General features: G+C 43.0%; 1 protein-coding gene and 1 pseudogene across 1 annotated transcript in view; one reads left to right on the top strand and one right to left on the bottom strand.

Annotated features, from left to right (window-relative positions):
• The window catches only part of LOC115308741 (serine protease 33-like), a 35,562-nt gene extending 27,423 nt beyond the window's left edge, over positions 1-8,139 (bottom strand). Inside the window, exons 1-2 of the mRNA XM_029966806.3 lie at positions 8,064-8,139; positions 215-404 (exon numbers count right to left, since the gene is read on the bottom strand). Coding sequence (XP_029822666.3) covers positions 215-404; positions 8,064-8,139 — 266 coding nt within the window. The remainder of the gene's footprint in view (positions 1-214; positions 405-8,063) is intronic.
• A 4,766-nt stretch (positions 8,140-12,905) lies between these two features.
• LOC115315987 lies at positions 12,906-14,734 on the top strand (annotated as a pseudogene).
• Positions 14,735-17,041: the final 2,307 nt, after the last annotated feature.

Raw genomic sequence — 17,041 nt, 5'->3', positions numbered from 1 at the left:
AGGACCCCCTCACTGCCCATTGCAAACATGCACACGGCTGAAGGTAGATCTCATTTATTACGCCTTTCCATAACACTTGGTGGGGTCGCTTGCAATTTTTTTTTTGTAAAGCATATATTTTTTGCACATGACTAATATTTAAAGTAAGGGCTTTTTAGTTGCACTATGTTATTACATTGAGAAGTTAAAATCTAATAAAATTCACGTTTCTTACGTTACACAGTGGGCAGACGTCAGGACATATTGTGGGCCAATCAGCACTCCTCCGCAGATGTGCCTGTCTGAAAACCTCACTTCAACTTGCCAGGGCCAAGCTCCGGGAATTGCATCCATGCCGTTTAAAATGCGTCCCTTTATCACGGAGTCTGAATGATCTGGTTGTTTGTTTGAAAGTCCGCAGTTTTCTAAAAATACGAATAAATTAAAAAAGTTATCATATTGTTTTTACTATACCTGGTCCACCAGAGAAAGTAAAACTTGGCTTTTTGAAGACATAAAAAACTCCGCTTAGACGAAAACTTTAACTCCGCCGGAATACAGTGGTAGCGGTATGGATAAAACGCGACAGCCTGAAAGCATGTCGTTACTTGAATTAAAATAAAAAACACAAAAAACCTTAAGTACCTTGGAGGCGAAATCTCCTTAAACTTGATTCGCGAGGCGGCGTCTCCTTAACCTCCTTAATCTTGAAGCGATTCTTAATTATAATCATTGCAGCTTTATTCTGCGGCTTAAAATATGAAGTTATAACCGGTGACTACAGACCGCGTATTCGAAAGTTACAAGGCAAAGCAGGCCGTACCTTAAATCCGCGCAAAACAAAAGTCATGTCGCTGTCGAGAAAGCGTCACAATTTATCTTATGTATATGTTCTAGAAAATGAAATGATCTGTGGGACCACGCAGATGCGAGACCTAGGTGTTCTTGTGGACGACCACCTTCTTTTCCTTTCTCATGTTAACTCCATTATTTGCCAGAGATTGCGCGCTATGAATAATATCTCGCTTAACTAGACCATATATCACTCATCACTGTCTTTTGAGATTATATAGTACCCATGTGCGTTCGAAACTAGACTTTGCACCTGTAGTCTGGAACTGCAAATCTGTAACAGCAAGTGAAAGTATAGAACATGTACAGAAGCGATTTGTGCGCATCATTTACGACAGATATTTTGGAAGAAAGTGTTTTTATGAATATAATTTGATTTTAGCAAAATTAACATTGGTCACCTTAGGTAAAAGAAGGTCTATTCGGGATGTTCAGTTTTTACATAGGCTAATTCATACTGCAATAGACAGCCCTACTCTCCTCACCTGTGTTCAATTTCGCATTCCACTTAGAACGAACTCTAGAAATCCTAGAGTCTTTTACCCAGACCTCATTCGAAACGCATCACCGGTTTCGCGTATCCAACATGTTTTAAACGCGCAATTTACTGACGTCGATATTTTTAGTAGAAACCTGTCTTTTGGAGAACGATAATTTTGATGCATGTGTTTTTAATTGGCATATGTACACGTTTGTGTGCTTGCATGTTTTTTTTTCACAACTCTTTATTTTGTCGACTCTGTATTTTGTGTGTATTGCAATTGTGTGTGCTTAACTCAGTAGGCTTTCGAGCTGTTGGTTAGCACAAGAGAAAAATAAACATTGATTGATTGATTGATTGATTGATCACATCGTTGGAACCAAGTGAAAACGGTTTTGTAGCTAGCCCGAAGATAAATAATCGATTATAAGGCATTATAAAGGTCTTTGTAAGACAAGGGCTTGTTTTTGTTGCTTGTCTCGTTTTATGCGTTTTCTTAACAACGATCTTTTCAATTACCATATCTTGCCAATTTTAGGACAATATGTTCTTATATTATCGCGCTCTGCCATTATTACACAAAGGGGAATGACGAAAGAAGCCTCCCTCTGCTATCATTACATATATGGTAAATCAGGCACACATTTTTATCAATTCAAATAAAGTGGCATACGTGTCACAACCAGTTCCTTAAAAAAAATTTGAATGACATCAAGCATCTTGTTCATGCAAACACGAAAAAAAAAAGTACCTATTTTATACTAGAGTGTTCTATTTCGCAATATCCACTCTAAAGATATCTGTGAATTCACTTCCTGAGCAGGTGGAGACAACAAAGCAGGGCGAACAATAGAAGGATTCTTGGGAATAATGAAGTACAAAAGAAGATTAGATTACAAAAATTATCCCTCACAAGCTCGCGTGCTCTCGCAGTGCGAGCATCATTAAGAGCAATATGCTTGCGCTTGTAGCTTCGGCTTCCCTCAAGTGAAACATTGGAATTCGGATAATATTTTAACATATTTCAAAAGTCGTTGATACATATATTCTCTTTTTATAGTATTGTAATGACGCGTCACAATCTTATGTCAAGAATTGCTGAAAAAATCGTTGAGCAGATTAACCGTTGAAATGCGATAAAATTGTATACTGCGTTGCTGCGGGATAAACGATCAAGACGAGACTCAACGTATTACTGACAGTGAGTCTTGTGATTCACGCTGCGTGCACTACGGACAGTTTACTGACTCGTCGGGGAACAATGCTGAAGGCAGTCGCTCGAAGTGGTCCTTTAGAAGACTCACTTCCGACTGGAACCACAGGGACGGCTCGCACACGTTGCACGCCATGCCCGACAGGTCGTTGAGAAAATGCCCCTTAAAGTGATTGTTGTCCGACACGTACGTTTGTATCCAGTCCCCTTCTCTTCGTTTCGTTCATGATGCTTGTCTCGCCTCCTTGGCGTTCCGCTTTCGTCGCCGCCGATGTTGCCTCTCTCCTTCCGTTTCTCTAGACGTCTTTGCTCGCTCGAAGATCCGCCTGGGTTGCAGTCAAGGGTACCTACATATTTCCTTCTCGCGAGGAGTCTGTCATTTGGCGTCTCGATCGTATACGCAGTAGTCTCGGAACGTCGCTAATGCAGCGCGTCGGCACATGTACGCCGACGCTTGAGAGGTCATTCATTCGACATCTGCTTGCTCTTTGCGGCGGCAAAACTGTAACATCTCGAGGAGCTCTTCACCCGCGGAGTGGAGGGGCTGCGGTGGCACGTTTGTTTTGGTGGTTGGTTTCCGAGACGCTCAAGATTGTAACTAACGAAGTCAATGCCAACTAGGTTGGTCACATAACGAAGACCAGACACGAAAGCGCGAGAACGTTCTTTAGCGAAGTATTCGCTAAAGAACGTTCTAAAATAATTTAACGAGTGAAACCTCTTCGGTCTCTTGCCCAGCTCTAGCTTAGACACCTTAAAAACCTGTTGACACATAATCCACAGTGCTACCTACATAACAATGACGTTGAAGATGCTGCGCTGACTACGCGTCATATTACTTTGAATTTACATTTGTTATTCATGTTCCAGTTTTATGGCTACTACCTATGGTAACTACACCATCTTGGCTAATTTCAGCACATACATAGAATACTGTATAACTACAATACAGAGCCGGCATCGGCATTTTAAATGTGTAATATGTCTTATGTGAATCATAATCAGGTCGATCTCACTGTTTGTGAGCCCACAAAATACACTGATGATGATGATGATGACTGTTGGCACAGCGCTGACATGGCGCTGCATCAGTGATGCATTATCTTCAAACTAATGCTGCATCAGTGCAGTTTCTACCGTACGTATGACGCTGCGAGGTATGTACGAAACAAGTTATGTATAATAAGAAGAATATTAATGCTTTATTTGATTCGTGCCCTAACACAACCAATAAGTTATAATATGATGACACATAAAATATTATACAAAAACAAAAATTCCTAACGATGTCTGCCACTCTGACGAAATATGGCGTGGGTCAATAGCCGAAGAGATATAAATCAAGCTCTCGTTTAAAGACAAAAGAAATTAAAAAAAATAACATCGACATGAGGCGACAATTCACTACCACAAATTTGCATCCGCACCAATGGTGACCATTCCGATTGCACAGAGGGATCAAATACACTCGTTCCTCTGATAGCACGAGCTGGCACATAAAAGCCCAGCGATGACACCAGTTCAGACTTGGACGTAGTTCAACTACTCTACTCAAACTACTGTAGTTTAACTACTTTTTCGAGTAACTTGGTAACTTTCAATTACAACTTGATTTGGGTAATTAGTAGTTTAATTTAACTACTTTTTTCAGGTAACTTCTACTCAAATTACTAACTACTTTCGAAATTATATAGTGCTAATTTTGCCCATCACGAACGTTTGAGCGCAGAAATGAATAAGACGCCGGCAGATAAAGTGGCATTCCCGAACAAGGGGCCCCTTGTTCGGGAAGGCGTCCTTGGGCCAAGGTGGCGATGAGCAGCCAAAACATAACACCGGCACGCACGAACGCAGGAAGAGATGCTTAACAAGCCTTGGTCGGGTATTGACCTAATCCGGTAATGCACGCAGGCGCCGCGTTTCCAGCTGCAACCATGAAAGACGGGGACACTCCGGGAGTTGTTATTGTTTTCGTGTTGTCTGTCTTTAGTGAGTTCTGACTCAAGCGGCAGGTCCCACGGGAGGCGCCACTGGAATGACCTCGCAGCTGGGCTCCTGTTCCCATGGTCGCCTTGTCGTCAGCGCATACGCCTTTGCAAAGCCGGACTCCCCCGCGCACAAACCCTGGCACGGATAATCCGTTCATGGGAGCACGTTCCCGCTTCCAGCTGCAACTGTATACGAGCGACGATGCTTGTTCACGTAAAGGCCCGTTCACACTCTTGCGACCTCTTAAACCTAGGTTCCTTACAACTTCTTAAACCAGAAAACACACTGATGCCATCTATTGGGAAGCAGTGTAAACTCGGCGGTCCGGCATATTTTTTTTTTATTTCTCGCGCATTATCCTTTTTTTCTTGGCTCGAAAAACATTTGTCAATGTTATAAACGAGCCTTTCTATGGGTATTACGCACATTTGACCTCGGAAATCCCACAAAACCTTCGCTCTTGTGAAATGCAGTTCCAGGGTCACCGCATAGATAGCGCCACAATGCCAGTTTGTTCCCTCATTTTAAAAACATTTAGCAAGTTTTAAGAGAACTCGTCTCTCTCAGTCGTACTCGGTCGCACTCGGTCGCAAGAGTGTGAACGGGCCTTAATCCTTCGCGTCCTTCCGACCATCCATGCCTGGGAGACCTCCTCTTTGTTAAAAACGATTCACTTGTCAGGCGTGTCAGCCGCATCAGAATATCGTAGTCGCCGGGGAGGATTGCGAGTTACCCTTGGGAGATCATTTTGTCGGACCCGGCGTCAGCGGTGAAGTATACTTCAGTTCATCGTCTGTTAAACCAAAACAATTTTTTTTTCAGTAGCGTAGCACTAGCACTACAACGGGACGCGCAATCATCCGGATGATCTCATCGTCGTGGCGCGAGACTTCAATCCTTGACGGTCTGGTGCACTCGCTCAGCGTACTCTCAGAACGACGTCGGAATAAAGAGGGGCCAGTCATAACAATCTCAACTTGAAGAAGAAAAAAGAAAGAAGGAGGAAAGTTTGTTACAAAAGATCCTCCTACCCGAGGCAAACCTCACATGTTTAGTCATGGACACCTAAGATGCCGACAATCGCTTACCCGACCCTGCACAGCCTGTTTCTCAAATTCAACGCTGCCGTTCCATCCAGCCCGTCGGTGGAACGTCTATTTAGCTTGGCTGGGGACGTCCTTTAAAGGAAAAGGGGAAAACTCTCCTATCAAGAACTTTGAAGGTCAATTGCTTCTGCGAGCGAATAAACTATTTTGGCGAAAACGCAAGCCATAGATAGACTGCATTTATTTTAGGCTCGCAAAGTTTTTCATTGATCAAAACTGCTGTTCAGTTTGCTACCACAAAAATATAAAAAAGTAACTTCGAAAGTAACTTCAAAGTAACTCGCTACTTTTTACAGTAGTTAGTAGTTTACTCAATTACTATTACAAATACGTAATTTCTACTCTACTCCAATTACTTTTGGCGTCGATACTCAGTAACTTAACTTAACTACCTTTTTTGAGTAATTTGTACATGTCTGCACCAGTTGACTATCTATATGGCATTGAAGAGCTTTATGTAAAAATGAAGCATCACGAGCAGTCCGTCCTTTTGACTAGTTGCGCAAGAATAGTTCCTTAAGAATGTGTTCATAGTCGTAATAACACCTCCTCCCAACAAACCTGTCCTAAACAATTCGAACAAATTATGATGAACCCTTTCGATTCGCTCTGCATCAGTTGCAGTCAGCAAATTCCATACAGCACAGCAAAACGTGAGTCTAACTCGCACCAAGGGGCAAAACAAGTGGCCGACACATAAATAATATTGAAAAAGTTACGCGTTAAGCGTGATACCATTCCCATAACTCGAAAAGCTGAAGCAACAGTCTCGCTAACGACACGTGAAAAGGAACGATTGCTATCAAATAAACGCCAAGGTCACGCACTGTATCAATCCGTCGGATAGTACAATTGCCAAGTATTTATAGGTAGGAAATGTTTTGGGTTTTCTACACACAGTGAGTATATTGGTTTTAACTGGGTTAACAAGGGAGCAACGATCAGAACACCATTCATAAATGCGTAATATATCTTATAAAAAAGCACAGTAATATTTTGATTGAATTATCATAAACAGTTTGATGGATCCGCATATGAAAGCATCTGTGCATTCTTTACGCACAAGTTTATGTCATTGATAAATATAAAAAAAGAAGGGGCGCTACGTTTGATCCTTTGGGGGACACCGGAAGAGGGTACAAGAACTTCTGATAGACTGCTCAATACACGGACACCATTTGGTGATCAGTAAGATAACTATTAAATTAAGTTAAAAGTGGTATTGTTATATCGTATAATAATACTTTATACAAGAGTAATCCATGATTCACCTTATCGAAAGCCTTCGAAAAACCAAAGTAAACAGTGACAGCTTGTTCACGCGCAAGAACAATCAGTGCTATATAATCCAGGAAAGAACTGAGATTTGTTTCTTCTGAGCGACCTTTTATAAATCCGTGGTGAACGGTGCCTAGTTTTCGACTGAAGTAAAAAAGGAGCACGGGTATGTATGGCAATCTCGAAACCGTTTGAAACAGAACACAGCAAAGATGCAAAGCGATAATTCTCTAGCTTTCACACGTCACCGGTTTTGTGCACTGGCACTATAATCGACTTCTTTCATTAAGAGGGGAAAACTTCCTTACTTAATGAAAGATTAAATATGTGCTTCCGCGAAGGGGCAAACAAATCAGCGCAAGCCTTGATAATGAAACCAGGTCTAAGATCGGCACCCACAGGACGAGGATACCAGCATGCGAGGTATGTACAAAAGGCTCTTTCATCGAAATGAGTACGGTAATATTTATAAAAATTGCTACATCTATTAAACGGTTCCCAATAGGAAAAGGCATAAAAACATAGTCAAAGTATAAATTTTATAAAAATTAACTTTACATCAAATTCGACACTCTCAAGAGCAAGGTTTCGGGCCGAAATAAAACCGAAAATCTGATCATAATTGTTATTTTTGACGCAATCGTTACAGATCCAAAGTCAATTGCTTCATAATATAACCTAACAGGAAAAATGAAACCGCTATTTTATGTAGTGGTAACCGGTTCATTGACAACCTTTTCAACTTAATAAAATGTAAACTTAAACTGATTTTGCGGGTGGTCAGGAATTGCAACTTTTAGATACCCAGCGGTGACGTCAGCGGCACGGTGTTGCTATAAATAAAAGGCATCAGCGTGAAAACAGCTCAAAATATTGAGACAAATAAATACATTCCATGTTTATCTGCAGCACGACATAGCGTCAGCAACACAAAAATAAACAAATCGAATTTATAATTTTACGGTTATTGCAATCCAGCTGCTACTTTGTTTCCTTTGAAACGGTACAATTCATGCATTAAATCAACAAATTGTAGATGGATCTACTCCAAATTTTCCAATCTTGATTTTTGGCAGTCTTCGCCAACTTATCAAATTGCGATCATAACCCCCGGGCGGAAAACGCGCTCTGGAAAAAGTACGTGCAACGTATGTGAGATACATACCTGTCGATAAGGAATATGGAGTTGAAGAAAGGCCTTTTACGAACAGAATCATCAGAATCACTCTGTCGGCTCTCATTTTAGAAATTTTCTTGAGTTGAACCCCACAAAGCTTCTTTGCCACGTTCCGCTGAGCCCTACTTAAACATGAAAAGTTTTCCACTTGAGCAATAAATATTGTACTGCCCCTCCCGACGGATATTGTTAAAATAAAACCGACGCAGGAAGAAAAAAATAAACAAACAAAAGTGCAGTGGTGACCTTTTAACGTTATACAGCTTGCAGACTAAAGCGTATAGGGCATATTAGACGACCAGTAAAAATCTGTGTATAAACGCAGCGCGCTGGCCAGTTGCTACATAAGTGAAGACGGCAAAAAAATGTTTAAATTGGAAAAATAAAATAAATACACTTACCTCGTTAAAAAAAAAAAAAAAAACTTTTTAGGCAGTCTAGACCGCCACTTCGCAGACGACGCACGCGTAGTGAAAAGTGCCGCCGACAGATTGCGTACGTGGCGTCGATGGAGCTTAGTAAACACCTCCTTGATTACAAAGCCGTAGTCCTGATAGAGATGTCATCAGCGAAAGCCAACGCTGGCCATGATCAGACACGACGATTTGCATCAACGTTCGGCTTAAACTTGACTCGAAGCCCAGTGCTGACACAGCACTCATTGGCAATCTGAGCCCAGCGTTTGCCTTCGCTGGTGACGCAAAAATGGCATCACTACGGTTTTGTCTTCTTGGCGGTCTTGGCAGGGCCATATATAGGGGAAGACTCTGGACATCCAGTGCCCTCGGTGACCTCTCGCCGCGCCTTCGCCCCTCCCGTACTCCTCCCACAGAACTGACGTCAGGCCCAGCAACCTCCTAGCAACGGAAAACGCCGCGGTCAATCAATCAATCAATCAATGATTCACTTTATTTTTCCTTCAAGGGGTACAGACTCCTCGAAATGGTGCCTTGGCGCAAAAGGCGATCGTGTCGCCTGGCTGGGCACCAAGGTCAAACCAGGGGGGACACATGTCCAGGAGCAACAGCATTAAGGGTTAAACTTCGACAAGAGAAAAAATACTTATACAAGATATAACGGATACACACACACATACACACAACAGAAAAATAGATTGACACATAAAATTGTAAAGAAGGAATACTAGCACAGATTTATGTTGTTTAACATTGTCATAAAAACAAAGATTAAAAAAGTAATTTATGACATCAAGCAAAAATAAATATATAAAAATAAGAAAAGCACTTTCGGTATAAACTTGTCTACTGTTACCAATAAAAAGAAAAAGCGCGGGTAGGCAGAGCCGCGTGATATCCTGTGTACAGATCCTTATTTCTTAGGTTTTCTTGTCAGAAAATGGTCGGTCGTGGTGCGGTTCGGATGTTCCAATCACGGTCGTCACGGTTTTTGTTCTTTCATGATTTCAAAAGAGGGAAAAAGAAACGTCGCAATATATGGTTAAATAAAATCAAGCACTACAATTGTTGACGTCCACGAAGGCTCCCGTGTTCGTGAGGTAAGAATGCTTGTCCCATCTCGAAACTTTCGTTTAGCCGCAGCAGCTTTGAAAACTAGCGAACTATATCTACTACACAAAGATCGAATGTGATGTCTACTGTAAATGATTGCAGCATAACAGAGGGACGTTCCAAGCGGCACAGATTTGGACCATGCATTGGCCAATGGCTGGGGATAGTCTTATGGGCAGTGTCCAAACAGTGGCCGTTCATTGGCCAATGCTTGGCCGACGGCTTATGGCCAGTGGCCTGTGGCCAATGGGTAGAAAAAGGGCAGTCATTGGCCAATCTCTGGCCACTGTCTGGCCGCTGGCCAAAAAACCATTGCCAGTCACTGGCCAATGCTTGGCCTACTCTGTGCTGCTGGGGGTCTCGTGGCAGTAAAACATTTCCCCCCTGCCGTTTTCTCCAAACAGCGAAGTGAAATAATTTATAATTAAATTATTGTCTTCCAATAACTGCTATTTTGTTAATGAAAAACTTAGTTTTGTTATAAGTCTTTCATTAAATGTAATGTAATGACATAACGATGGGTGCTGGTATCTCAGCACCGTTAAAAACGGCCAATGGACTGATTTAAAATCTGTTAAAACGAGTAAGCTTACCATTCGCTAGGAGCCGCCTGACGCCGAGTCGCTCGATGTTTACTTCGCAACCTTCCGTTACGAAATGGACGGCTCAAAGGTTACGACGAACGTTAGTGCCGCCGCCGTTTTGAATGCATGCAAACTAACACAACCTTCATTTACTTTCTTTCTCTCCTCGTAACCTTCCGGCTTCCTTGATGTCTGGAGCATAAAATCGCTATTTCATTGCTGAGTAAGTTCGGTGTAGGCACGCGGTTAGCATGCATGGCGCGACCATGGCATATTACGATAGGGATCGCTTCGATCAATTCATCTTTTTTTACACGCTGACACATGGTCAAAGGGGAAATGCAACCAGGAAGAGATAAAGCTCCGGAAAACTTTCGGAAGGAGGGCCTTAGTTCTATTTACAATCTAACAGATAATTTTCTTCAAAAACACGTGGAACAATAACATTCCCTATGCTCGAATACCAAAAACACTTAATGTAAAGACCCTCAGCCGCGAATTAGAAGTTGATATAGTTGCGCACCACTAAATTTATAGGAGGCGTCAACTAGAATTGAATATTGCGAAATTAACGCGAGCGTCACTTGCACGAAAAAAGAAACCGAGAACCAAGCCTATGTGTATAGGTCCCCGACGGCGGTTGGGCTCGGCCGGAACGGCGGAATGGGCATAGCCATGGCGTTTGCTTTTGCGTGGCGTGTCAGTGACCTAATTCACGAGCTGTCAACGAGGCCACGCCATCTGGCCAAACTCTCCCCTATATCAGGCTCTGCGAGGGAGGGCCGACAAGACGTGTTCTTTTGTGGAATCGTCTGCTATCGTAACCCGAATCGGCCGGCACTCCCTCGGCGCGGCGCGTGCCATCTGTCGGCTGTACTTTTCACTATGGGTGTTTTCCTCCGCGAAGCGGCGGCGAAAGTTGCCCAAAACAAATTTGTGTTTTTTTCATTTTTTTTTTTCATTTGAATGAGGTAAATTTATTATTTACTTTTTTTCACTGGAAACGTCCACTAACTCTGTAATAAGTCTCCGCGCGATACATTAGAAAACCTAATTTTGCGGTCAGTCTAAAATGCCTTGAAAGCGTTAGTTTACATGCTGGAGAATAACAATATACTGAGTTGCAGCTCACGGGCTACTCAATGTACCTACAAAAGCTTGTAGGGGAGGCTTACAGACGAAATCAAATATTTTTTCAAGAGAAGATACCAATGAAACTTTCTTTACTGCTCAATCAAAGGTTTCCCTTCCGACAGGGACATCGCGAGAACGCGGACTCGATATGCGAGATTTAAATTTCTCCTTAATGTATATGCAACACCTCCTCTTTACACCTCTTCCGCGTAGTCGTCGCCATCTTGCGTGTTGCCGCGACAGCCGCGCCTCTGGCGTACGGTTGTTGTGCGCCCATTTTGGTATGCAGAGAGCAGCGTTGTTCCTAGCTCCCGCGTTGTCCCCATTGGCCCCGTGCATCGTATCTTCATTCTCTTTCCTTTAGTGAGTTCTTAATTTGTTTGTTATTAAAAGCGTGAATTGCTCTTGTGTTCTGGCGTGTTTATTCGCCTTCATAGCGCCCGTTGTTACGCCAACAGCGCCGAAAGCTTCGTCGCCAGCGTCACCGGTAATCGAAATCGGAGGTATCTTCACTTTTCCTGAGCACGTTTACCAGTGTTTACTCTTCGCGTGTTGTTGTTTGTGAAGAATGACAGCCTTTTGCGATTGACTAACGGAAGGTTTTTATGCGCGAGCGAGGGCGACCCTGGGCATAGAAGCATCATCGTTTAATCGTAGAAATACTTACAATGGGAGTTGGCGACGCGGGCCGAACGATTTATTGTTATGGTGCACCGTCGAGGTACGATCGCTAGTTACCGAGACATCTGTACTTCGTATGACGCCCAGATGCGTCGGAACTATTCAGAAGATGGGGGTGAAAGGGGGGGCGGGGGGAGCGGCGACGATTTCTCGCCCTCTTTTTTGTATTGTTTCCATTAACGCATTTTAACGGGCGTCGCTACCGAGCAACACACAAAATTATAGTGCACATCCTCGTAGGAATGAAAATCAAAACGTGAGTAGCCAATAACAATCATTACACCCAGGGTCTTAGATTTCCACCACAAGCTGCAAAATTCGTTCTACATTTGACTTGTCGAGGCCTATTGCTGCACTTGTAGATGTCCGTTACTATTCTGCTTATTTGCGTTTTTTATGTGCTGATATTGGTGGAACTCTAATGCCACGAACTACCATTACCCTAATTTTGTGCGGCATCTTTTATTTTCAGAGAACCGCCTTTACCCACATCCAAGCTGCCTAACTACATGGGAGGACAACCTAAAGAAATGGCCAGAAATTCGTTCCCCACAAATAGTGTACGATCTTCTCAAGACCAAGGCCTGCGACTTGGAGGAGCTCAAGGCATACAAGAGCCTCGACTCGTACAACTATGTGCAAAGCGGCCGGGTCGGAGCACTGCTGGTGCATGAGATTGACCCGTGCACACTTCTACTAAAAGGAACTGTTCAAGGTTCACAGTCTGTGAACAGGCCCAATTATGCATGGATTTGCGCGAAGAAAGATGGTGAGGTGATAACTGGTGGGTGCACGTGCGTGGCCGGCAAGGCAAGAGTTTGCAGCCACGTCGGGGCTGTCCTGTGGAAAGTTGACTGTGCGGCAAGTGCTGGCCTTACTGGGCAGGCATGCACCGATGCGCAATGAACTGGAATCAGGGGACCAAGAAGAATGTTGTGCCAGCACGCCTGCACAACATCAGCTTCCGGCTCCAGAAAGGAACTGCCAGGACGGTAGAAAGAAAGGGGACTGAAGTTACAGAACCGAAGCAGTTCCATTCCTTTCGGGACGACCAGGAGCTCCAGGCGTTTCACGCAGCAGCTCCGTTCAAGAGCCTATTCTGCATACCAGGCAAGAACGAGCTATTCGTATAATTATTATGTCAAAACTCTGCGTAGTGAGCTTATGTGAAGTTCATTTTAAGTGTAAATGGCAGGTTCATTCCATCTGGCAACTACCCCAAACATGTGGAGCATTCATTCTGTCATGAAACAGTATGGTCAAAGTATCTGTCATACTCCTTTATTGATTGTCTAACTGTTAACCATTTGGAAGTCCAGTACCCTGGTCCACTTGTCAAGTTTGAATTGGGGCAAGCTCTGCTAACAACACTACTCAAAAGCAATTGATCCATGCCCCTAAAAAGATGACGGCCATATTTAACAAAATAAGATCAGACGTGAAGCTTTATATAAGATAAATAACAAGATTAGAGCTCAAGGGCAACCATAGAGCTTGAGCAATACAGCCTATCTGCACTACGTCAATAATTGTAGTTAGTATGTACATTACTGTTAAAATAAATATATAACTCTTCCATGTTGAGCTTCTACAGACCCCTTTTTTAACCACAGAACTTGTTCCAACTGGTGAGTCAGTAACCAGTCAGCTGTGTCTGCCGCCCACTTTGATTTACCAGCATTGTGGTATCAGCAGGAAGCACTTGAAAATAAAATACTCTGCGATACCAAATTTCAATTCCAACACCGTTTTGTCCGTCCTTGACTCATCAGGTACTATTTCTAAATGCAGAGATCACCTAAACAAACTGCAACGAGCTAAGGATGCCTGTTATCATTTGTTCTTTCTTTTCTAATGTAATTAATTGATATTAAGTTGTATGTTTTGTTTTTAATTATTATGTTTATATTGCAGGAACCCTTTTGCACGAGACCATCACAGCTTCTAGCCAGCCCCAGGCTCAACCAGTTGCCAAGGTGTCTGACCAGGCCCCAAGCCACCGAGACCACGATAGGGCAGAAACTCTTCCAGAATCGTGCCCAGCATGCAGCTTATTTTATAGTGACTTTGTTGTACTAACTAGTACTGCTGCAGTGCAACTTGAAACTGAAACACGGGGCACTACAAATGCCATGTGGGAAGATTCACGGAAGTTGCGCGTTCCAGCATCCAACGTTAAGTGCGTACCAAAGATGATAAAAACATCTCATGAGAAGGCCGTTCTCACCCTAACAGGCGGTTCATTCCACGGAAATGCTGCCACTAGACATGGACACATGTACGAACCCGTAGCGCGGCAGGCCTTCATCGTAAAGACAGGGTTCACAGTTTCCCTCTGTGGAACTGTAGTGTGCGGTGAGGAGCCCTGGCTTTCTGCTACTCCTGATAGCACCATCAAAAGTCAAAATGCCATCCTGGAGATAAAGTGTCCAGACGTGCAAGACTGCAGGGCAATGATTGCCACTAATAAGAGGTATGATGTCCAGAGAAAAGATGACACATACACACTAAAAAGATTGGAAGTAACGGCTTTTATAGCGAAGTACAGTATACAATGTTCTGCACAGGGAAGAAGCTCTGTTTTTTGTATGTGTGGTCAAAGAACAGTGATGTGTTGTTAGAGATTTCTTTCGATGGCAGCTTTATTGCTGAAAACACACCTCGGCTGAGCCGCTTTTATTTTTCTTCGATGTTGCCGCACCTCAAAAAGATGCACAGGGCGGCAAACTGAACATGTGCCTTGAATACAGGCGACTGGCCCTCATGTAATCAAACTTTTTCCAAAGAGCGAAAAGAATAAAAGGTGAAATAAATGAAGCAGCAGCTGGAGCAGTGACAATGCTTCAGACAACAAGCAAGTGTTGACTGTCACCTGCTCGCCATGTTTTTCAAGCTTCGACGAGGTGTAAAGACTGTGCAATTTGTCTTTCACATTCCTTGAATTATTTCGTGTACACATACCACAAACAGTCAAGCAAAACCGAAATCAGTAACTTGCAAGTGTCCAAGAAGTACAAAAACAGTCCAACTTTGGAAAATCTTGAAATGTACAGCACATCAAGGACAGAGTCTAAGATTTTCGAGAAAAGCGTCCTCGTCCTCAGCTCTTGCACGTGTTGTCAAAGCTGAAGAGGGGAGCACCGGTTCCAAACCAATCTTGAAAACTGCACTTGAAGGGATGGTGAACCGAAATTTGGATTTCAGAAAACAATGCAGGAGCTGTAGCGTAGGCGGGACGCTACAATCCCTACAACACTACTCGTAAGGTGATATCTCGAATGGACGGCCGCATTTTTGGAAAAAGAGGTCGAGATTGGACGATGCGCGTGATGTCAAGATATCTCATTTCCACCTCTCCTCGCTTCGCCCCCTCAAGGCGGCGAGGCGGAGAAGACGCGAGGCTGTTCCTTCTCCTCGGGGAAACAAGACGTAAGCACATCTGTCAAATGCGCCTCCTTTTTGTGAAAAATACGGTCATCCCTTAGAGATATCGCTGTATGAGTGATGTTTTGGCGTTTGTAGCATACCGTTGCACGCTTTTGCCGCCGTGTTTTGTGGAATCCAGATTTTGGTTCAGCATCCCTTTAAACAACTTAACATCATAAGATTATCCTCGGCTAAGCAGGGTCTTTTATTTATTAATATGTTATTTTTGTGTACACTAGTACACATATCACAACGAAGGAGGAGAAATAATCGGCATGAGTAAGACGAAGCATGTGAAAAACCTACATTTTCGCTAGACTAAGTCCATAAGCCAAGTTTTATCCTTTGCATCAAAGAGGAATACTAACACTTTCAATCTGAAGGGGAGGTGAAACAATTTACTACACAAATCTGCAGCATATCACTCATATTTTGTTTGCATCAACATAAGTAAAAGTAAATGCACAGACTTTCCCTAAAATATTGTGATTTTCCATGTTCTCGTGAAGAAAAAACCAGATTTGCTTGACGGTTTGAGGTTAGTCAAGCATATACTAACCTCACAATTAATTGAATATTATTTTTAACTTCACTATCGCTGGGTGATTGATCGACTAACCTCACAATTAATTGAATATTATTTTTAACTGAGTAAACCCCCCAAAAATCATTTTTTTACGGTTTCCATGCTTTTAAAAGGTTAGTCTATTCATCTCTGGGAACACAAAAATGCCAAAAACATTCATCGCATTTAGGCTAGGACTGCTTCCAGCTTAAGCTAAGTTCAATATAAGGGTCAGTCTGTAGCCAGAGACGAGGACACCTCTCCTCGATTCTGTCTCTGACCCAAAAAGGAGAAAAACCCTCCTCTCTGCAGGAATTAGCTCCCAGGTGAACACCTAGATAGCAAGGCGCATATGCCTGAATATTTTACGGCACCTAAAGAGGCGAGCATGAGGCACAAATGAGGCACGAGTGCTGCATCAGTGTTTGTCTGAGGATCATGCTTAATCAGTGAGGATACAGGTCTCGTCTCAATGCTGCCGCAACACTCGTATCCAATATGTGCACATTTGCCTCTTTAGGTGACATAAAATAATCAGCACTACAGCCTTGCTATCTAGAAGGTGTTGCCCAGACCTGCTGCTTTCAGATGAGGAGGGTAGAGCACGAAAGGGAATGGGGAAGAGGTGCCTTTGTGCCAAGGCCCGTTTCTTATGTTACATTATATCGTAGTATTCACTAGGCTTCCTCGTTTTAGAAGTCGAGTCAGTCATGAAGAAAGTTGCGTGCGTCTTTGTTCAACGTCTCGCAAGCATCTATTTAGCACTGCAGGATTGATTGTGAAGTGAATGACCCTGCTCATGCCAGATAACATCGGGAAACCTCTTTGTTTTCACAGTTGGGAGTAATATTTTGTCATTTGAGCATTCTCAATTGACGGTTCAAGTTTATCCCCAGCTGAAAAAGTGCATTGCATTGTTTATCACACAGCAAAAGGAAGCAACGAAGAACAGGCGTCCTTGCTCTTTTCACAATATATTGAGCCTGAATATCAGTGCAATTAAAAATTCGACTATTGCAGGGCAATGAAACTGGCTAAAATTTAAAA

The sequence above is a fragment of the Ixodes scapularis genome, unplaced genomic scaffold, assembly GCF_016920785.2.
Source record: "Ixodes scapularis isolate PalLabHiFi unplaced genomic scaffold, ASM1692078v2 PGA_scaffold6__148_contigs__length_123643588, whole genome shotgun sequence".
Taxonomy (NCBI): Eukaryota; Metazoa; Arthropoda; class Arachnida; order Ixodida; family Ixodidae; genus Ixodes; species Ixodes scapularis.
Note: the sequence above shows the minus strand (reverse complement) of the source record. Positions and strands in the feature narration are given on the sequence as shown.